We start from the raw sequence: 23,126 nt of genomic DNA, 5'->3' as shown, positions 1-23,126 counted from the left end.
CCCCCATAGAGACCCTGGGATTACAGCACACCTCCATGCCATGTCCCCCGTAGAGGCTTTAGGATTACAGCACACTATCAGCCTTATGTAGGTTTTAGAATTCAAACTCAGGCCTTCATTCTTACTCAGCAAACACTTTAAACACTTTACCCATTGAGCAATTTCCCCAGACCACCAACAAACTATTTCTCAATGTTCTTATCATCAATCTCCTTCCCAAACTGGCCTCAAGTACTGTAGATGCTTGCAACAAAGAGCACCCTAGAAATAAAACCAAAGTGTCTTGTTTTGCTGTGTAAGAGGTTACAGTGCTGACCAAGCATGAATCTTCCCACGAGGGGGGATCAAGAGAGGAATGGTATAAAAACAAGATTATTCTCTCCCTAACCGTCAGGGTCCATGTCTTCCCCCAAAGCCAGGTAGCCAAGCTGAGGATGGATCCAGTGATGTTCAGTGTCTGCACCACTTGCAGGTACAGAGTAGAGAATGATACGAGAAAGTGTTTCTGAGGCTCAAAAGATGAGATCCATTGTTCAGCTCAGGGGTTCCAAATTCCAGGGTATGACCCACCTCATAGCATTGGCCTGTAAACACCCACAAATCTCAGTGTAGAATGGACAATTATTTATTTTTGTTCTTTTGAAACAGGGTTTCTCTGTGTAGCCCTGGCTGTCCTGGAACTAACTCTGTAGACCAGGCTGGCCCAGAACTGATGGAGACCTGCCTGCCTCTGCCTCCCTAGTGCCGGGATTAAAGGTGTGTGCCATCCCCACCTCCATCACCCCTTCAGAAATCATTTGAATTCCTTATTATTTTGTGTAGTTCTAACAGCAACTCACTTCATTATTTAGAAAACAAAACAAAACAATTCCCACAAAACTGTCCTTAACAGATTCTATACACTCTTAAAAGAAACTTGTGTCAGGCAGACTTGGTAAAATAAAGCCGATCAATGGGGAAAGTAGAGCTGTCTTGCTGTTCTATATTAGGTACTGTCGAGGATAGCTCCAGAATTCAGGCCAATCACGCTACCCTAGAAATTCATTTCTCCTCGTTTCTTTCTCTGGAGCTCCTGCAAGCACAGATTCGAGCATTCTTCTGTGAAGTGCTGGTATTCTTATGGGCTTTGGAATCTAAGTATCTGTAATTGTGGAGTATTTTTTTTTTCCCTTCTGAAAAGGCACCAGAGGAAAAAAGAAAGGATAATTCTGGAAAACATGCTGTTATTCTACCTACCCATCTGGTCAACTCTCTAATTTTAAACCTCATTTTAATAACAAGGCTTTGAATAGCTGTGCTTTTATGATTTAAATGGATTTTCAAACTGGGATACAACCATCTGATATAACAAAGTGAGTGGACTTCAGTCTGCAGAGGGAAAGGAACAAACACACTGCAAGTTGTAATGAAAGTTTTCCATTTTCCTCCAGCTCTCTTAAAATCAATCATTGCCAGGCTTGAAACCTCCAGAGCCCAGATTCAAATCCGAGTTTTGGAAACAGCCTGTAACTACGAAGAGTGAGCTGACTGGAATGGCTTTGTTCAAAAGAATTAACACTCTAGTGTGCACTAAATGTAAAAATACACACTTGGTTAAAGAACAAAGACCATCCATCCATTCCTCTGCATGCAGGTGACTGAAGCAGATGCTGGGAAGCCCCACCCCCACCCCCACCCCCACCCCAGCTCCACAGCAGCCCAGACCTGTGTTCTAGACCAAGGTTGACAGCTGCTAAAGTCCAGGGCAAGCAGTGGCTGAGCGGTGTATGGGTGAGGAAGTAAATCCTAGGAAGTATTCAAAGTTAGGAAGTAAACTTTGATCCAAAATAGAAGGCACAAACAAGGCAGATACCACAGATCAACAAACAAAAATAGCAGCTGTGCTCACCAGTTGTTCAAGCCTCCGGTTTTGGAGTCATCCATTCATTCATCACAGACTTTGTCTGCCTCTCACACACCAAAGCCAAGATTTGCAGAGCCTGAGTGTAGACAGTTTGAGGAAAGACTCCAAAATGAGAAAAAAACAAAACAACGAGACATAAGCACATCTTTTTGTCAAATCTTTTCCAGAAATACATGACAGTAAATCAGGGAGGCAAATAAGCCTCATGTAGAGTCCCTCTCTGCTCCCACTGTCCTCCTGTTACCACTCCCTTCAGCTTGTGTTCAGAACTCAAGCCCTTTTCCCAGCCATCTACCATCCCTGGCTGGGAACCTGGCATCCTTAGCCCTTGCAAACAGTTGAACAGTGTCTGGTATCCCCACCAGCCCAAGCTCAAAACCTCCAGAGCTTCTTGCAAAATAACATAGTAAGTCCTCATCCTGGTCATGGTACTCCTTCCCTGCTCCAGTTTTGTCTCTTGAGCCAGGCTTCCTCTGTTTCACTCAGATCCTTTGCCAGTTTGGAGCCTGTTAGACCTGCTCGGTGGCCTTTGCATTTGCTGTGCAGGCCGTCCAGAACACTCCCCCCCCCCATTATGGGCCACCCTCACTTCCTGAAGTTCTGTCCGTCAATGGGCTCTTATCTCGGAGGTCTTTCCAGATGCCTCTTTGTGAATCCATGGTACCCACACTCCCCATGCACCTTGCTAGGGTTTCTCTGCAGGCCTAGCCTCCTGTAACATGCATTCATTTCTTCTAGTCTTACTTCCTCCAGCAGCTGTGTGAAGAAGGTGGGGGCCTCACTTATCTCACTACTGAACCTCCATTCCAGGATCAGTGCCAAACACACAGTAGGCCACTTATAGAGGAAGAAGAAATTAACTAGCTTGGTTGGTTAAGTTGATCATGAGGTCACTGACCAAGAAGAAGTTATTTTGGGGAGATGGTGGGAGTCTTTGTGGATGTCAGGACTACACTGATGGAAATATGTTTTGCTGTGTAAACCTACTTTCTTTTCTTTCTTTTTTTTTTTTTTTTTGAGTGCTTCTTACCCATTTTTATTTTTTCTTTTCAGAACTCTGTTTAGCATAGTAGCTCAGGTTGTAATTTGGTTGCTTTCCTGTTTATATTTTTTGGTGATTTTATTTATTTATTTATTTAGTTTTTTTCAAGACAGGATTTCTCTGTGGCTTTGGAAACTGTCCTGGAACTAGCTCTTGTATACCAGGCTGGTCTCAAACTCACAGAGATCTGCCTGCCTCTGCCTCCTGAGTGCTGGGACTAAAGGTGTGCAACACCACTGCCCGGCTGATTTTATATTTTTTAAACACTTAGTATTAAGTACACAATGAAAATTTACTTTTAAATTACAAAGGTAAAGTTGGGCGGTGGTGCACGCCCTTAATCCCAGCACTTCAGAGGCAGAGGCAGGTAGACCTTTGTGAGTTCGAGGCCAGCTTGGTATCCAAAGTGAGTTCCAGGATAGCCAGGTCTATTACACAGAGAACAACAACAACCACAAAAATACAAAGGTAATAAATGACAAATTATGTAATCGTGTTTAACTTTGAGTTACAAAATTAACATTTAAAACGAGAGGTAACCGAAACACTTTAAGAAAGATGCTGTTCTCTCATCCAAGACTTCAAATTCGGGACATCCTTTCTAAAGAGGAAAATCAGGAACAACAACAAAACAGAACAAAAAACTATTCAGGCATAGTTTGCAAAAAGTCACCAGAGCTCACTCATCTCTAATCAAGCATGTCTGTCTTTTACTGCGTGTTTTAATTTCATGTTCTATTCTTGTCAGGTTCCAAACTGGAAAGAAAGCCTCCATAGACTCCAACAAAAACACAATTTCTCGCAATAAGTATTTTCTCAGATGGCGAAGCTAACTGGCTGTTTAGTCTGAAGTTTTATTACTAAGTAAGTAGAGTCTATCTCATTCTGGTCTCTTCTGGGGTAAGCGCATCTCCCCGCAGAGGGCGCCACGCTCCTCTCTGTGCAGTTCAGCTGCCACCTTCTGGAGTCCTTAGTCCAAGTCTGGAGAAAGACCGAGAGGGATGTTCCCGGATCATCCCCACAGGGGTGCCTTCTGGGCAGGGGGCCATTTGGAAAGGGGACCCCTTGGAGCGGACACCTTCCCTCAGTGTGAAACTGTAACTGGCGAGAATTAAGTCCCTGAGTTTGGGATTTCCAGATTAGAACTTTGTCAACAGTTTCCTAACGGAAGGTCCCCTAGATCGGATACTTTTGAAGCGCCTGTGTCCCTTGCACTAGTTCTCTGTGGGCCTTGAAGCCGGGCTTCCGGCTCTCGGGGCTTCTGCAGACGCTCCCGGAGGCGAAGGCGATAGCTCGCCGCTCATTCATTCAGCAAATATTTACTGAGCGTCCGGAGGCGATCCGTGACCCTCACCAGCTCCTCCTCCTCCGCGCGCCGCCGCAACGCAGCCCGGGAGCACTGGGGACCGCGGAGCCGACCCTGGGAGGACCAGGCGGCCAGCTCTAGGCTGTGGCTCGGGGTGGACGAGGCGGAGTCGGCGGGGGAGGCGGGCGGCCGGGGCGCAGAGGGCGCGGCCAGCGGGAGGAGCCGGGGCGGCGCCGGGGAGGGCGCGCGGGGCTTCGCGGCCGCCGGCCCCAGCAGGTGACCGCGGGCGGGAGGGTGGCGCGGGCGTGCGGGGCCCCGGGCGCGAGCGAGGCGGGACGGCTCGGCGTAGACGCGGCCGGCGCGCCAAAGTCGCCCAAGTTTTGCCGGAACATGGCGGAAGAGTCCGACCGGCGCAGCAGCGCTCGGAGCACGAGTAGCTACAGCCGCTAGCGCCGCGGGGCGAGGTCGTCGCCATGGCCCGCTGGATCCCGACCAAGAGGCAGAAGTACGGGGTTGGTGAGTGTCTGCCCCGCCCCACCCCGACCCGAGCGCCACCGAGTCCGCGGGCTTTGGCCCCGCCGAGCTGGCGCACACTCCGCCGCCCGGGTTCCCTGGTGCTGCAGCCCCGGGAGTCCAGCCCTCCCGGGTTGCTAAAAGTGCTTCTAGGCTTGGGGACTCTGGTCCCCTATCCGAACACCAACTCCAGCGTCGCTCACTGTGGGAGCGCGTCGGGTCCCCTTTGCCGTAGGTGGCCAGCAAGGGTCGCACGTGGGATGGTGCGCTCTGCGCCTGCCCTTTCCCAGATCCGACTCTGAAGCCCCAGAGTGCCCCTCCTTCCCTCCCTGGGATTGCAGTCCCCTCCGCAGTCCCAAACAGAATGAGAAGCCGAAGTTGCGAGTGGAGATGATGGAAGAGACACAGAGTGTGTGACGTGGGAAGGAGGGCAGGGGGTCCTGGGGCTATGTGTGAGGACACCCATCCGACCTACTAGAGTGGATAGAGAGGTGTGACACAGCTTCCCTGAGGGGAAAGAAAGAGCTAGGTCCCGCGCTGGCGCGTGGCATTCGCGGTACCCCAGAGCCCCGTGGTTGTTGATCTGTTTGTCCTCTTGGTTTGGATCCGAAACCGTGGCTATGTGGACCCAGGTGGAAAAACTTTCCACTTTCACTTTTGATTGAAGGAAGTCAGGTGGGAAGCACTCACCTTTGGCCGGACAATTGACATGACAATTAGACTTTAAAGGAATAAACAAGTGTGTTGTTTGAGAATTGTATCACTTTCTCTGGGATTCATTCACTTGGCAGGTTTGAAATGCAATCCTTTACTTCACTCCCTTCAGCACGCCTCTTTTTCACCACCTCCCGGGCCCGCAGAAACACTGCCTTAAGTAATTAGTCTGTTGTGACATCTAGACTTCTTTCAGACATAAGTCCTATGTGCCTCCGTAACCGTGACTCAGGTTTCCCCTTTCGTCTTTAGTATATTATTTAAATTTGATGCAGTCTGAAAGCCTGCACATATACCTTTGTGTGTGTGTGTGTGTGTGTGTGTGTGTGTGTGTGTGTGTATATATATATATATATATATATATATATAATATCCAAAACTTTTTATTTTAAATTTGGCTTTTCTTTTAGAATTTTTTGCGCCTCCACATGGCTGCAGGTCACATGGCTGGGTGAGATTTCTTTAGCCCCAGATCATCGGGTCTTGACTTAACCCTCAAACTAATGGTAGGACTGTTGGCCAGATGCCGGCTTGTAAGTAGCTGGTCGTTGTGTAAGTGAAATACTGTAAAATTGATGAAGGGATGGGTGCGTCAATCATATATCATGTCCAAAGCCTTGGGTTCTCTCTTGCATAAAAAAGAGGGAATTCATTTATTTGAGCAATATAGAGTACTAATTAATTAGTAAAAGCATGTTTAGCGGTAACCGCTAATTTTAAAAGGCCTTTTCTAATTTTGCCTAGGATGAAAGTTGTTTCCAACAAGTATGTTTCCGACAGTGTGCTTGCTGTATGGCATGGGAGTAAGAATGTTTCCAATATTTCCCTGTGCTCCAATATTTCTGTGCTCAGGGTTTTGCTTATTTATCAGAGGTCGTTGAAAGTCTTTGGGGCAGATCTCAACAAAGTTGTTCCAGGGTGCAATCTGAGACACATACTTCACTAGACACAGCGGATTCAGGCAGATGTGGATGTTGAGTCCTTGTGCTCTTGTGTTTGGAAGCCATCCTGGCTACAGAAGGGCCCGAAGGAGCCAGTTCTCAGAGTTCCCATAATGGAGTCCTTTCCCTTCACTCCCCTTCTGTGAACTCTGCAGTAGACAATCCACTCATCTCTGTGGTGCAGTGTTCCATGGAGAGTCATCCTGTGGGGCTTTGCTCCCTTCTGCGTGCCCTGACCCCCAACTACAGGACACTGCCAACACTGCATGCCTCTCTAGCCTTTCCCTTGGGGTTCAAATCTGCCCACTGCTTCCTTCAGATCTACTCCTGCTGCTCTTCACCAAGGCTCATACCTACTTTGTTGCAGATTATTGACTGCTGATGTAGGAGGAGAGGGTGGGGGTCATTGGTTTCTCTTGTAGGATCCCACCAGCCCTGTTCTCCCATACCTTCTGACTAGGTGTTTGTTTGTTTGAAGCAGAGTTTCTTTGTCTAGCCCTGGCTGCCATGGAACTTCACTTTGTAGACCAGGCTGGCCTCAAACTGATGTTTTTGAACCTGCCTTCTAAGAGCTGGGATTAAAGGCATACCACCATGCCCAGCATGGTTAGTTGTATTAATTCTGCCCCAATTGTACATACATGGAGGGTGCAAGGGTAACTGAAAGGGGAAGTCCGCCTTCCATGCTGGGGTGAGATTTTCTGGTACCAAGAAGACTTTGATGTCACCTACTCTTCTCATGCTCAGTAAGTAAGCCCAGTGAACTCATTGGTTTCCCCAAGTTGGACTTTGAGGGAATCATACATTGGTTTGTCATTAGTGCCCTATAAAAAGGGGGTATGTGTTTGTTTATGTCTCCCGAGGGGAAGAATTCTTGCAAAAGAAGGTTATGGTTTTTTATTTCTGCCAGTCAGAAAGTTTTGTCAGATAAACAGTAGTCCCCCTTACAGTGTCATTCTCTGCAGTTACAGTTGTCAATAGTCAGCTGAGGCCCAAATATGAAATGGGATATGAGAGAGAATGAGAACCCATTCATATAACTTACATTTTGACACATTATTATAATCTTTTATTATTAGTTACTGTTCATGTCTTAAGGTGCCTAATTTATAGATTGAACTATCATAGGCATATATGCTGAGTATGTACAGGGTTTTCAGATGCACTGGGAGTTGGAACATGTCTGCTCTGGGCAAGGGGTTGCCTCTCTAAGTGTATTCAGTGGTATGCTCCTTGATGTTGAAGTCCTCTTGTAAAACAGGGTAACATAACTTTCCTAGACATTTAGCACAGTTTTCTCTGGTTAAACTTTGATGTCTGACTTGTCCCACTACGGGTTTTACAGGAAGAAGCCAGAGTCCCCACTATTTTCTGTGGAAGGAAGGAAACATTCCTTAGGTTGTTTGAATATCCTTGGGTGTACTGCTGTGGCTGCACTGCCCTAGGATGATGTCACTTCTGAGCGCAGATGAAGGAAGCTACCCAGTAGCCATCTTGAGGCTTTTGGTGACCCCAGCTGTGGTTGTGTGCTGCAGAGGAGGCTGTCACTCAGGGAAGGTTTGCTGTGAGGACCAACTGTGATCTGCATTTGAATTGTGCTTGGGAAAGGTAACAGGTTTACACTGTCACCTCTGATTGGTTCCCTCTTGGTTGTTTTTCAATAGGGACTGACATGTCTTAGAGTCCTTAGTTCTTAAATACAATACTAGTTCTGCCTTTAGTGTTAGGTGAACCTAAATGGTCACTGTGTACATCTGTGTTATCCAGAAAGGAGGCTTGATAGACTTAATTCTTTACAGTAAGTAGTTTAATACTCAACATTAGTATTCCAGAAAGAGGTGCTTAGAACTGAGTGCCGACTTACCAGAAGTGCTAAGTACATAGGAATTAGTATGCTATTCTCTGAAGCCAGGCACCTTTATGTTTTCCTTCACTTTTCTTGTTCGATGTTATTTATTTGCAGTACTGGTGACTGAACGAACATAGGGCCTTTTGAGTACTAGGAAAGGGTTCTACTGCTGAGCTATATTCCCAGAACATTTTCATTTTCCTTAGTTTTGGTAGGTTGTCCAGGCTGGTCTTGAACTTGTAACTCAGGCAGGCCTGGAACTCTTCATCCTCCTGCCTTAGCCCTGGGAGTGCTAGCATTATCTACCATGCATCATGACACTTAGTTTAAGTATATTTTAACTCAGCTTCTGCACAGCCATTTATGTCAAGAGCAAAGATTATATTCTTTGCAGCCTGTTTGCAAAACAGTTCACTGATGCACGTTTCGATTTCCAGTATCTATAGCTATAGTGTGATAGTAAGTCTTTGGAGGGAAACACTGGCCATCATAGTTAGCCCTCCAACACTTTAGTTATGCCTGCCCCAGTTAGACTCACGCATCAGGCAGATCCTTACATTTGAGGATCTAAGCCAGATTTGGGGTCTTTCTTGGTGTACTCAGCCCATACCTGCTCATGCCAGCCTGCTTCACCGTGGGCACAGTACTCTTGAGGCTGGGATGTGACATCAGGGAGGGGATTTCATGGTGAGTGGTCCAGTTTGTTTGTTTCGTTTTTTTAAAGTATTTATTTTTATTATTTGTAATGATGTTTATATGTGTGTGTGTGTGTACACACTTGCAGGTGTTCCTGCAAGTCACAAGGTGTTGGATCCCCCCTGGAGCTGGAGTTCCAGGTGGTTGTGAGCTGCCTGATGTGGATACTAGGACCTGAGCTCTGGTCATCTGCAAGAACTGTGTATCCCTTCAGTCCCTGAGCCCCTCTCCTCAGCCTCCTACCCCCCTTTCCTTTAAATTTGAGATAAGTTGCCCTGACTGGCCTTAGGATCCTCTTCACTATGCCTCCTGAATGATAGGACTACAGGTGTATGCCAACAAATCCAGCTCTAATTTCCTTTTTTGAGACAAGTATGTTGTAGCCCAGTCCAACCTTGAACTCCTGATTCTCTCCACCCCAAGTGCCAGGATTCCAAGCATGTAACATCACCTGGTACAACATGTATGCTGGGGATTGAACCCAAGGATTTGTGCATGTTAGGAAACCACTCTGTCAACTGAGCTAACCCCAGTGGCTCCAGTTTACTTTAAAAAGAGGAAGTTGGTACTTAGAGAGGGAAAGTGAATTGCTTCACTCTCGGGTTCTTGGCATCAGGATTACATAAAGCTCTTTGGCAATCTGGTGATGCTCTGGGATCCCTTGCACAGGATGAAATTTCTGAGTACATCATCAAATAAAATACAGAGGATTGAAAATGAGACTCATTGTACTGAAATATTTTTCAATTTACTTCTCATATTTGATCCCATGCCCTTTATCAGTGTATCAAATAACAACGTAACATCAATAGTTACAATAAATTTTGACTTATTGATGAATGCATATATGGGTAATTTCCAGATAGGATCAGAAAGTGCCTGTTGGTGGGGATGCCACAGGTTCTGCTAATCCAGCCATGGCTTAGGGCCTACCTCCAGTTGAAGTCAATGCAGAGTGTCACTTACAAAATCCAGAGGGAACTTTCTCTTCCATTCAAGTCTACCAGTCTTCTGGATTTGAATTCAAATTGAGTTGTGGAACCATCTGAGAGACACAATAGTAATTAACACTGTCAACGTGCCATTACCTGTGATGGAGTTAGATATTACACAGTTGCATTCACTTGAGGAAGAACCCATCCTTAATGGGTTCATGCTTTAACAGTGAGGCTAAAGAAGGGGGTCAGAGAATTAAAATCCTCAGAACTTGTGGGGTGCTGTTTAATTTTTTTCAAAGAGGTGCTGTTCTGAACACCATGTCATTGTGGTCCAGGGACATGCAGGAGTCTGGAGAGAGTTTCTGAGAGGCTTGTGAGACGCAGAAGCTTTTCACAGTGATCCTGAAAACTCCTTGCCCCCTTTCCACACTCATGTTCTTGTGGGTGTGCATGGGACCTTGCCCAGAGTTAAGTGTGACATGGCAGTGGATCAGCACTGCCTCCTGAGTGCTGGGACTAAAGGCGTATGCCGCCGCCACCACCCAGCTTCTCTCTCTCTCTCTTAACACAGCCATTGACAGATCTCTTCCTCCTTCTCATTGTTTGCCATGTAAAGAAGCAGTTACAGAAATGTGGAATGGAAGTAGCAGAGATGGATTCTGACTGAACCCTATTACCTGCTTCTTACTAAAAAGGGCGAGCTGGTGCCTGACTGAGTCTTTCTTTGCCATCTTTCCAGTCTTCTTGTTCATGGTGGTTGTATTCTGTAGCATTGCAGTAAACACTCAATCAGTAAATACAGTGGTCCTTCCCCTAGATTGTTCTCCACAGTCTGGGTTATCTATGATAATGAACATAGTAAGTGAAACTACCAGAACAAGTAATTCACCAATTATTATTATTATTCGTATGCTGTTCTGAGTAGCATGGTGACCTCCCCATCCTAGTCTCTCCCCCAGGACATTGAGCATCTCTTTGTTTCCAGTATTCCATGCTGTATACTGGTGTATACAGCAGTCACTAAGGAGCCATCATGGTCATCAGATTGACTGTGGGTTTTGGCAGTGCTGTGTTTGTGTTTTGCTTATTAATGCCCCAAAGCCCAAAAGTAATAATCCTGGCAGTTTTACTCAAGTATATGGTTGTGGCTGGATTATTTTATTACAATTGTTATTCACTTACGGTGCCTAACTTATGAGTGAAACTTTGTCTTAACTCTGTTTGTTTAGGAAAAGCATAGTATATGTAGGCTTTGTTACTTACTGTCTGAAGCTTCAGTGTGATCCACAGAGGTTTTGGAATGCAGAAGGCAGAGTGTCACACTGTTTGGCTTGCTTGAGACTTGGGCACCATTGTCACTGCTCTACATGGGTTTGTGGCAGCATCAGCAGGATTGATAAGGGAATTACCAATGAATGGTAATGAATAGAGGCTGGATGCTGAAGATAAGCTGTAGATGGGTAAGGAGAGTTGGAAATAGGAATCCCTTTCGACCCATACGGCTTCTGTTCTGTTTTGACAGATTTAATACTTGTGCCCGCCCACACCCATTTTGAGACAGGGTCTCATGTAATAGCAGCTTGGCTTGAATCAAATACAAAGGATGATGACCTTAAAATCGGGGTCCTCCTGCTTCTTCTGCCCGAGTGCTCAGACGACAGGCACCCACCATCATGTCATGTTAGCACTTCAACCTTGTGCCCCCAGTGACTCCTGGAGGGTTTGCTTGTCCAGCCCTCTCATCCCATCTCTTCATGATTTTTCTCCCATGGCCCCACCTCTGTCCACTCTGCCCTCTTGCTTTGTCAGATCTCTGCGGTTTCTTTGCCTGCCTGATACCAATGAGTTCATGCTATCTCTTTTGATATGCATCTCTTTGTCTCCAGATTTGGACCCCTGCAGGCCTCTTCCTTGCATCTCTTCATCCCATCCTGCTTAGAACAGGCAGCTAATCTTAGGCACTGGGATAGCACCTTCCCCACTCCCTGTCATCTCTGGGCTAGGCTCAGACCCGGTGCCAAGAGTCATCCCAAGTTTGTTCTATCACCAAGTGTTGTCCTTCTTCCAGTTTGTCCTGAGACCGCCACTTCCTGTTATATTTGATGTTTCCTTTTTCCTACAAGCCTGCTGGGTGGCCTTCCAATTCCTTGCTCTTTCCCCTCTCTATCCTTAGGCAGCCACCGCTCCTCCCCCGTAACGTAAGTCCTCCATGCTTTCCAGGTGTGGTTAGTGACATAGGACCTCTTGGTCATAGCTTAACATGCCCTGTGCATCGAGATCCATGTTCTTTCTACCTCTTGGCATCCCTTTTCCCTCCAGCTATGTTGGCATCATTTCTGTTTTTTGAACTCTGCAAGCTCAGTTTGACTCAGGGCCTTGGCACTTGAGCCTCCCTCTTATGGAATGTGCTTCCTGGATGTTAAATCCAATTCTCTTTGGTTATCCAGGTCTTCAGATAACTCTTCCCCGGACAGTCCCTTCTGAGGGCCCTCAAGCATAAGCAACCACCATCCTGGCTCACACCTCTGTGTGTCAAGCCCCTTATTTGTTGAGATTTACTGTCTGCTCATACACTAAAACATGAAGCTAGGAGGTGTCAGCAACTCTCAGATTTTTAGCAGCACCCCCAGGAATGGTGGTACCTGGCTTGTAGTTAGCACCCAGTGAATAGGCAGAGGCTCAGGTGACTCTGTGGCCATCAGTTACCTAACTGGTCTACTCACCCATCAGAGACTATGCTTACACACACATGCTTCCCACAAGACACATGGCAGTGGAAAAAAGGACATCTGGTCAATAGAGAAAGTAGGGCTAGTGAACTTTATAATCACAGGACTGTGTGGACACTGTCATAAGAGAGGAAGGAACTGAAATCATCAATATTACCTTTATTAAATAGGGAGAAAACGGAGACTTTTCTCATTGTTTATGGAGGTACATGGCCGGATTGGCTAAATGGAAAGAAGAAGCTGGTGACATTAAATAGACTTGGGATGTCGGTCTGAGTCATTGGATGGCTGCTATGTTGAGCGAGAGTTGGCAAAGAAAGAAGGTGTGTTCTATGGGGAGAAGGAAGATAGGGAAAATCTTTTGCCTCCAGTACTGCAAAAGGAGTTATGTTGCTTTCCTGTCAGAATAAAGATACTGGACAATGGCTATCTTTAGAGAAAAGGGAAGCAATTTTAGGTAACAAGGTAAAGAAAATGGGCACCGACTGACAAGTGGCATCTCTTAGCTTGTTGGCAGTGGGAGGGCTGAGGCAGGAGGATGTTGAGGTCAAGGCCAGCCTGGGGGATAGGGTGAGGACCTTTCCCTTAAAAACTTAACAGGATTTCTGTTATGGTCCTCAGTGTGATACTGCTACCATAGTAGCTGAAATTTTTAATGAACTTGTCATTTCTCATGATGGATTTGGAGAGACAAACCAAAGGAGTTGACAGTAAGAATTTCATTTCTCTCAATATCAAATTTTCTTATAAAGAAAACATTTTCCAACTATTAGCTTATTTCCAGAAATACTCAATGTAATAACATAACGACCATAGCCCTTTATTTATAAAGGATTTTTAGTACATTCAAGAAATGAAAAAAGCTCCATGTGGGTAGCACATGCTATATTCCTAGCACTGGAGAAGCAGAGGCAGGAAGATTATGAGTTCAAGACCTTCCAGGACTACATAGAGAGATCCTGTCTTTAAAAAAATAATAGGTAGATAAGTAGATAAAAGTGTGATCCAGGACTTTGAAATTTCTTTTACTGAACTTGACCCTTGGCCTGTATTTCTGAGGACAAGAAGTACTTAGTATTTCAGTGGAGGGTTGGATGTGCTAATACATACACACCTGCAGTCTCATCCCTCAAGAGACTGAGGCAGAGGAATTGCCATTAGTTGGAAGCCAGCCTCGTCTACTCAGCAAGAGACCTTGTCTCAGGAAACAAAACAAAACAAAACAAAACAAAAAAGAAAAAGCAAAACCCCACCATTTTGCCCCCCCCCACCATGGAGGGAAATGTACATTTCCCCTTACAACAGAGGTAAAAGTATCTACAGTGGGCATCCTCCCTGTGGGCATTAAAGAATGTGGCAAGTTCTTTAGTGATGCTTCATCCTTGGTTTATAATTATCCCATTTTACTTTGGGATTAGTGGGTTTTGCTAGGAAGTCTGAAGAAGTGCTTTGGTGAGGTGGTTTGGAGGCAGAAATGGGACCAGGGAAGCAGCTGGTAAGTGCATGAATTCATTGTGTTTTTCCAAGTGATGTCCAGTGTCCTCCCCTGAGCCCAGGCTGACAGGCCCCATCCAGTGACTGAATTGCTGGCAGCCAGGATCCCAGCAAGAGACAAGTGGGCTTTGTATCTTTGCACTTGGGCTCAATGCAGCCCCTCCCTGTTGTTCAAATGGTGTCAGAATTGTTTTCTACCTTTTCCTGGTTGGCTCATCTTCTCTCCCATTTTCAAGCCTGATATAACTCTGATTGTCCACATTGGGGGGGGGGCAGTTGGACCCCCGGCTCACCTCCTCTAAGGATCTTAGACTCTCTGCCCATGCAGGCAACATGAGAGAAGGAGATTGCATCAGAGATGCACTCTCTGGAAATCCACCACCTGAGTCAGGCTGTTGCTGACTCAGTCCAGATGAGCACGAACATAACCTGTGGTGACTTCATCACCTGGGGTACTCTGTCCTATGAACATGGAACCATGTGGTCCTCAAATCCCCTGTGTAGTAGGTTGAATGAGAAATATCATCTTTAAGTTCGAGGCTCTCCTGGTCTACAGAGTGAGTTCTAGAACACCCTGGTCTACAGAGTGAATTCCAGGACAGCCATCACCCCACAAAGAAACCATGTCTCAAAAAACAAATGTGTGTGAGAGACAGGGGGAGAATGTCTTCCATAGTCTTGGACATTTGAATACTTGGTCCCCAGTTGGTGGTACTGTGTGACCTTGCTGGAGGAAGTATGTCACTGGGGGTGGGTTTTGAGGTTTCAAAGCATTGTCACATTCCCAGTTTGCTCTCTCTACTTCCTGCTTTCTGGGGTTCAAGATCTGAGCACTCAGCTTCTGCCCCCGCTCTGTTCTTGCCACCATGCCTTCCCTCTGCCATCATGGAACTTTAAGCCCAAGTAAACTCCATCTCTGTAAGTTGCCTTGGTCATGGTGTCTTTTCACAGAAGTAGCAAAGTAACTAAAGATACCAGGTGTTACTGCCAGAGACCAGCTGTGAAACTAAGTCCTAAGGATGCTGTAAAATCGCACGGCTCTGCCCCTGTGTGTATGGGACATAAAACCCTGAGAACGAAATCTTGACAGTACCACTTCTTCGGCAATGCTGTCATGTTAGAGGAGAAAAAAAGTCCAGAGGCATACGAGACTCTTACAGAGTCACACTGCTGACAGTTGACAGCTGCTGACTTTCATATATATTAAAAATTAAAGCTAAAAATCAATTCTTTGAGAATTTCATGCAGTGTTTTTTTAACATACTCACTCCCCTCAACTCTTTTCTTTACTCCCTCTCAACCTTCCCATCCCTTCCCATGTCCCCTGAGGCTACCTTTTTTCTTCTTTCTCCATGGAGACCTGTTTGTGTTGCCTTGCTAGCCTTGCAGTTGGGGCCTGCCCTGACTTGTGGCCAGCCTACCAGGGGTCACATTAAACGAACTGACTCTTCCTCTCCCAGTAGCTACCAAATGCTAATAGTTCCTCAACTAGTAGTGAGATCACACATCTCCCACCCCCCTCTAATGCGCAGGTCTAGTCCATTCTGTCACCATCTCTGAGTTCATATGTGCACATTCCCTGTTGTGTCTGGAAAACACTATTTCATGAAGTTACCTATTAATCTTACAATCTTTCCTCTCCATTGGCTCTTCCTTTCTTTCTTCCCCCCTGCCTCAAAGATGATTGAACATTGTGGTGAGGGGTGGCTTCACCTTGTTTTCAAACTACTTTTCTCCTCCAAGGAGAGAGCAAACTTCTTTATCAGATTTGCATCGCAAGAAGAAAATGCCCATCCTTCCTTGCTTATTTTCCAGGTAGAGTTTTTGTTATAAATAAGGTGTGTGATGACACACACCTGTCATCCTAGCACTCAAGAGGTAGAGGCAGGAGGGTCAGAAGTTCAGAGCTGGCCACAGCTACGTGCTGAGTTTGAGGCTAGCTTGGGCTTCTTGAGACCCTGCTTTAAGAAAGAAACAAACAAAACGGTAAAAAGACACAGGAGTTGGGGTTGTTGCTCAGTGATAGAACATTTATTTGTCTTATTGTGTGTTCTGCCTCAACACTGCAAAAGTTAAAGACATTTGTCAACAATAAAGGCCCTATTACCTTCCTGCTTCCTTCCTATTAAAACAGGAAGGTACTACTAAATAGCTTCCTGTTTCAGAGTCTCTAGATGGAAGTATTTTTGAGCCTACTAAGTGGATGGGTGTGGTGTCTTTATGGTTTGGCCACTGACTTCTCACATGGTGTCAGGCCTCTGGCATGGGGTCCTGGGTCTATGGTTCACAGCACAATGAAGCTGACATGGTATCATCACAAAATTAGTAAGTTGGGTCACTTGTCATCAAGTCACTGGCAGGTTTGAGAACTGCTGTCACTGTGTTTGACAAAGCATTGAGGGATGAATGGAGGGCACATTATTAATGGAGGATCAGGAGAATGGTGTGAATGTTGGAAAAGGGTAGTTCTGTTAGGAACGGATTTGTGCAAAATGAGGATGCCACATTCTGAAGCCTTCAAGTGTAAGCCTGGCATCTCATTCTTTCATGAATCGGCTTCTCCCCGTTCTCTCTGGTGGTAAATGGACTGTTTAACACTGGGTGAAGAGATGCAGCCATAGTTCATGCAGGTATTGTTGGTGTTCTCTATCAAGTTTCTCTTGAAGCAGGCTGCATTTGTCCTGGTTTCAGAGGCTCTGCTGCGATGTCTTTGCTTCCTTCAGAGTGGGAGTGAAGAGTGCATTGCCCTTCCTCTGTGCCATGGTGAGTGAAGGACTGCTTGCCAGACCCTGACTACATGGGTCATGATGAGTTTTTCTTTCCCAGCTTGCTGGGTTCAGAGGTAGGTTCTGTGAACTTCATGGCTTCAAGGATTCAACATACTGGGGAGATTGGTATGCTTGAGATGACAGTGTAGTGAATTTGCTAAATATACTTTGGAGTCATAGTGGTTTTAACAATAAAGTTATTGACATGGAATGATCAAAATTGAATCATTCCAACAAGGAATGATTAAAATTGAAAATGCATATGGCTTTTGATGTTTCAACTTCATTTAAAAGAGTTTATCTTACTGATAGGTGGGGAATAATAAGGTTATAAATATTTTTTATTTGAATTATAAACAAGATTGCTTTACATGTCAATCTCAGTTCCCTCTCCCTTCCCTCTTCCCTTGCTCCCCCAACTAACACCCTATCTATCCCATACCCTTTCTGCTCCCCAGGGAGAGTGAGGCCTTCCATGGGGGCTCTTCAGAATCTGTCATATCCTTTGGGATAGGGCCTAGGCCCATCCCATGTGTCTAGGCTGAGGGAGTATCCCTCTATGTAGGATGGGCTCCCAAAGTCCATTCCTATGCTAGGGATAAGTACTGATCTATTACAAGGGGCCCTATAGATTTCCGAGGTCTCCTCACTGACACCCACATTCATGGGGTCTGGATCAGCCCATGCTGGTTTCTCAGCTATCAGTCTGGGAACCAAGAGCTCTCCCTTGTTCGGGTCAGGTGTTTCTGTGGGTTTTACCAGCCTGGTCTGGACCCCTTGGCTCATTACTCCTCCTTCTCTGCAACTGGATTCCAGTTCAGTTCAGTGTTTCCTGTGGGTGTCTGCTTCTACTTCCACCAGCTGCTGGATGAAGGCATGTTTTTCTTTTTGTGACTGGGTTACCTTGCTCAGAATGGTTTCTTCTAGTTCCATCCATTTGCTTATGAATTTCAAGATTCCATTATTTTTTTTTCTGCTGAGTAGTACTCCATTGTGTAGATGTACCACATTTTCTCTATTCATTCTTCAGTTGAGGGGCATCTAGATGGCTTCCAGGTTCTGGCTATTACAAATAATGCTGTGATGAACATAGTTGAACAGATCTCCTTGTTGTATGAATGTGCTTCTTTTGGGTATACGCCTAAGAGTAGAATTGCTGGATCTTGTGATAGACTCATTCCCATTTTAGTGAGAAATCGCCAAACTGATTTCCAAAGTGACTGTATGAGTTTGCACTCCCACCAGCAGTGGAGGAGTGTTCCCCTTTCTCCACATCCTCTCCAGCATAAACTGTCATTGGTGTTTTTGATTTTAGCCATTCTGGAGTAAGATGGTATCTCAGTTGTTTTGATTTGCATTTCCCTGATGGCTAAGGATGTTGAACACTTTCTTATGTGTCTTTCAGACATTTTATATTCCTCTATTGAGAATTGTCTAGTTCTGTACTCCACTTTTTAATTGGATTATTTGTTGTTTTGGAGACTAACTTCTTGAGTTCTTTGTAAATTTTGGAGATCAGCCCTCTGTCAGATGTGGGGTTGGTGAATATCTTTTCCCAATCTGTGGGCTGCCGTTTTGTTTTGCTGACTGTGTCCTTTGCCTTACAGACGCTTCTCAGTTTCAGGAGGTCCCATTTATTAATTGTCAAACTCAGTGTCTGTGCTACTGGTATAATGATCTCCTGTACCAATTTGTTCAAGGGTAGTCCCCACTTTCTCTTCTAATAGGTTCAGTGTGGCTGGGTTTATGTTGAGGTCTTTGATCCATTTGGACTTAAGTTTTGTGCATGGTGATAGACATGGATCTATCTGCAGTCTTCTACATGCCACTATCCAGTTATGCCAGAACCATTTGTTGAAGATGCTTTCTTTATTCCATTGGGTAGCTTTAGCTTCTTATAAATATTACTTATAGTGAAAACATGGAAAAATATATCTCTTGGCTGGGCTCCATAATTTATGGTATGTGCACATGATGTAAAATTATGTAGACATTTAAAGGCAAGTCTATGCGTGTACCATTGGGTAGTGTCTGATAAAGATGACCTAGCATGCAGGTGCCATCAAGCCAAGGGTGTATTGTTTATGCTCTGTTTCTTAAACTGGATACTGGCTAGGTGAGTTCTCACTTTGTGAAAATTAAGTGAAATATACATAAATGGTAGATGTCCTTTTCTGCACACATACCAAACCTAAATAAACTTAAAAAATAAAAAAAGAATAAGGCACTTCGATCTAATGAATGCATTGCTGTGGGCATTCCTGGGATGTAGATGAGTAACAGCAAGATAAAATACAGAGTGTTGATTGCATCCATTAAACAAGGGCTTTCTCGGTACCTGCTATGTGTCAAACACATTTTTAGGCACTATATATAAAAGGAAAAGAAGTCATATATCCTTTTACTTAAGCATGTCCTCCATTGCTGGAAGACTAGGAAAGTAATTGTCCACAGTTGGTTTCTGAAGGGGAGAGGAGATAAGGTGTCAGCAACAGAAAGGAAGGTTGAATTGTTGTTTTACATTTTTATTTGGTGTGTTGTGTGTGTATATATTGTTAGTGTGCACACACTTGCCATGGTGCATGTGGAGGTTGGAAGACAACTTACAGGAATGGGTCCTCTGTTTCCACCACTGAGTCCGCTGGACAAGATTCAGGAAGTCAGGCTTGGTGGCAAGCACATTTGCCTACTGAGCCTACTCACCAGCCCCAGAACATTCGTGGAATCTCTTTGTGTCTCTTAAAGTCTGTATGTTTTAAATGGATTATAGATTAAAGCAAATAAATTGAACAGGTCTGCTATTATTAATGCCATTTTGTGACCCAGGTTAGCTATCAAAGTCACCTCTGCCTTGGAGATCCAACAACCAAAACAAAGTGTTTGGAGGTTTGCCCCAAACCACACAGGATGTTTTAGGTGGCTTTGGTGTGAAGGTTTTCTATGCTGTCTCCCAATGCGGACTCGTACATTGTAGCAAAAATGTAACTTGATAAATTATATATAACCCTCAAGAATTCCAGGAACTCTTAGTATGCTTCCCTCTCTTCTACTCAGCTGATTGCTTATGTGTAGTTCCTCTCTTCATTATAATCAGAAAAGAAAGATCCAAGATTTTGATTCAGATACAGAAAAATGGAATTTGCAGTGCTCCTCTCATCTGTTGATAAACCTAAAATGTAAAACTTAGTCATATCTCATTAATTTGAGTTTTAATTTGTCAGCTGTGTCAGGGCTCTGAGTAGCTATTTATGTTGTATGGAGCATTCTTAATTTAAAGGCCATTAAATTTGACATAATTGCTTTATTTTGCATTACATAAAATAAAGCATTTCAACAATGAAGTGACATCTATATACAGTTGTTACTGTAATCCAAGCATTGTCAATGCATGCCTTTTAGAAAAGATATGTGTGAGTTACTGAGGAAGATTGAGACATTCGTTAGTTTGCTTAGTGACACACACTAAGCCAGCTTGAGAACCATGGCTACCACTGTTAGTTCTGCCCACTGTGTGCCCTGCAGCCAAGCCAGGCTTGAAATTAGAGTTGTCAAGGTCAACACTTGAGAGCTTTTGCTGCAGATTAATGCTGAGAGTAGCTGCTTCAGCTGGGGTTTTTGAAGTCCAAGTCTGCTAACTTTTATTGCTCTTTGCCTTTCTGATGTCATAAAAGGCTTTAAGCTAAGTGAAAAGGTGAATATAAGATTCTATACACAGTAATAGTACACCGTGTGTCATTATCTGAGATACAAAAGGTTCAGGTGCTAGGCCATATGCTGGCCTGTCAATCAAGTGCTGTGGTGATTGGGTTAATGACTAGGTATAGTTAATAGTGCTTGGCTGGGCAGTGGTGGCACACGCCTTTAATCCCAACACTTGGGAGGCAGAGGCAGGCAGATCTCTGTGAGTTCGAGACAAGCCTGGTCTACAAGAGCTAGTTCCAGGACAGGCTCCAAAACCCTATGTCGAAAAACAAAACAAACAAACAAACAAACAAACAAATAGTGCTTATAGTTCACAGGTGAGAAGACTCGACACGCTTATAGGCACATAGTTCTGCCCTTGGGTGTTAGATAATTCAGGTAATTTGTACATAAACAACAGGTCCAAGCTCCCTGGTTGAGATGTACACAAATTCATGAGTTTGGAAATCTTCCTGGCCAGCAGATGCTACCCATCTTCTAGGGACTTGTCTCAAAACAAACAATGTGGAGAGCAATTGGGGAAGGCACCTGACTGACTTCTGGCCTCCACATGTGTATACGGACCTGCATATACATGTGAACACACATGCTATACATAAACTAGACACACACACACACACACACACACACACACACACACACACACACACACACACAATGTGTAAACACATCGAGAGTAGCAGACAGGGCACATGGCTTCTTTCTCTTTCATCTAATGAAGGGAAAAAAATAGATTTCCAAACTCATGAGTTTGTGTACATCTCGACTAGGAGGCTTGGACCTGTTGTTTAGGTACAAACTACCTGAATTATCTAACACCCAAGGGCAGAAACTATGTGCCTATAAGCCTGTCAAGTCTACTCAAGCCAAAGAGTTGTTTGAATATAGAACTGCCTGGAATCATTTCTCAAAAGATTGGGCATGCCTGGGAGAGGTTGAGGTGGAGTTTGTCTTTGGCAGTGGCAGAGATTGCTGCTCCGTGATCATTTTCCAATTGCTTGATGGCTCTGGGAAGGTCTTTCATGTAAGCTCACAGGTGCAGAAAGGACCAGAACCTGCAGAAGCATTCTTTTCATGTTTGAGTCCTGGCCTAAGCCAAGTACCTTGGAAATACTGAATCTTTCTGTTATATTTTCTTTCTTGAGTTAGATCTGGTTGGCTTGCTCAGTTCAGATTTTGACAATATGACTTATTTTAAAAGCAAGTGGCTTACTTCTGGAAGCAAACGGTAGCCCCATCGCTTTCCTCTTTGGTGGCATTTGGAGTGTGACTTTGGAAGACAGTTTTCAGACCAGGGAAATAAAAAGCCAATCTTTGCTGTTTCAAACATTAGGAATGTAAAGATCTGGGAGGGCACAGGACATAAGGAACCGAATCCCCATGGTTCCTTCTTAAAACTACTGCTGTCAAGAAGTGGCAGGGCTGGGGAGACGACTCAGTGCTAGCTTGGCAAGCATGAGGATCCGAGCTAGATCCCATCACCCGGGTAAAAAGGCTAGATGTGGTGGCATCTAGCCCAGAAGTGGGAAGGTGGAGATAGAGGGGTCCCCAGGAATCACTAGTCACACAGCCTAGATAAATCGGTGATCTCTAGGGTCCCTGTGAGAGACTCTGACTCAAAGGAGAAGGGTAGCTATTGAGAAACAATGCCAAGTCTGTCCTGTGGCCTACACATGTATTTTCACACATGTGCACACACAGACAGCTGTTAAAAAGCAAAAGGGAAGATAGAGATGGCGGGATTGTAAGATAACATGTGTTCTGCTCTTCTCTTCATGTGTGTTTTTATATTCTTGAATGCATAAGCAGCCTTGAGTGACAAGTTTTAATTGTTTTGGAAGATGATAGGGCCTTCTTTTTTCTTGCTGAAATAGTCATATCCATAAGATCCTTAGAATTTCTTGGCTGGTTTTGTGTGTCAACTTGACACAAGCTAGAGTCATCAGAGAGGAAGGAGCCTTCGTTGAGGAAATACCTCCAGGAGACCCAACTGTAAAACATTTTCTCAATTAGTGATCAATGGGGGAGGGCCTAGCACACTGTGGGCAGTGCCATCCCTGGGCTGCTGGTCCTGGGTTCTGTAAGAAAGCAGGTTGAGCAAGTCTTGAGGAATAAGCCAGTAAGCAGCACTCCTCCATGGTTTCTGCATGAGCTCCTGCCTCCAGGTTCCTGCCCTGTTTGAGTTCCTGTCCTGACTTCCTTCAATGATGGACAGCAATGTGGAAGTGTAAGCTGATTAAACCCTTTCTTTCCCAACTTGCTGTTGGCCATGGTGTCAAATTTGTTGTGGCAATAGAAACTCTAAGACAGTTTCCAAGGCTGATTCGCAAAGCTCCATGAGATCGTCCCTAAAATATTTAAGGGGAGATTAGTTTTACTAGGTGCTGAGGTCTGGATTATGTCCTCCTAGTCCCATGTATATGTTGAAATTCTAACACTCGCATATGATGGTATTTGAGGTTGAGCCGTTGGGAGATGGGTCCATTTCAAGGGATGGGACTCTCATGGTAGATTGGTGTTTTTATCAGAAA

The 23,126-nt window shown here is 44.8% G+C and overlaps 1 protein-coding gene and 1 long non-coding RNA gene across 3 annotated transcripts in view; both read left to right on the top strand.

The window, feature by feature from the left end:
* Positions 1 to 4,577: 4,577 nt before the first annotated feature.
* The window catches only part of Dock5 (dedicator of cytokinesis 5), a 184,865-nt gene continuing 166,316 nt past the window's right edge, over positions 4,578 to 23,126 (top strand). For both annotated transcript variants that reach the window (XM_027390260.2, XM_035452752.1), the window contains exon 1: positions 4,578 to 4,767. In XM_027390260.2, coding sequence (XP_027246061.1) covers positions 4,725 to 4,767 — 43 coding nt within the window. In that variant the 5' untranslated portion in view covers positions 4,578 to 4,724. The remainder of the gene's footprint in view (positions 4,768 to 23,126) is intronic.
* LOC118239652 lies at positions 4,775 to 9,684 on the top strand. The gene is made up of 2 exons (XR_004772379.1): positions 4,775 to 8,027; positions 9,053 to 9,684. It is a non-coding gene; the product is annotated as an uncharacterized LOC118239652 (long non-coding RNA).

This window comes from Cricetulus griseus (genome assembly GCF_003668045.3).
Source record: "Cricetulus griseus strain 17A/GY chromosome 1 unlocalized genomic scaffold, alternate assembly CriGri-PICRH-1.0 chr1_1, whole genome shotgun sequence".
In the NCBI taxonomy this organism is placed as follows: domain Eukaryota; kingdom Metazoa; phylum Chordata; class Mammalia; order Rodentia; family Cricetidae; genus Cricetulus; species Cricetulus griseus.
The sequence above is the reverse complement of the archived record's forward strand: the minus strand, read 5'-3'. Positions and strand labels throughout refer to the sequence as shown.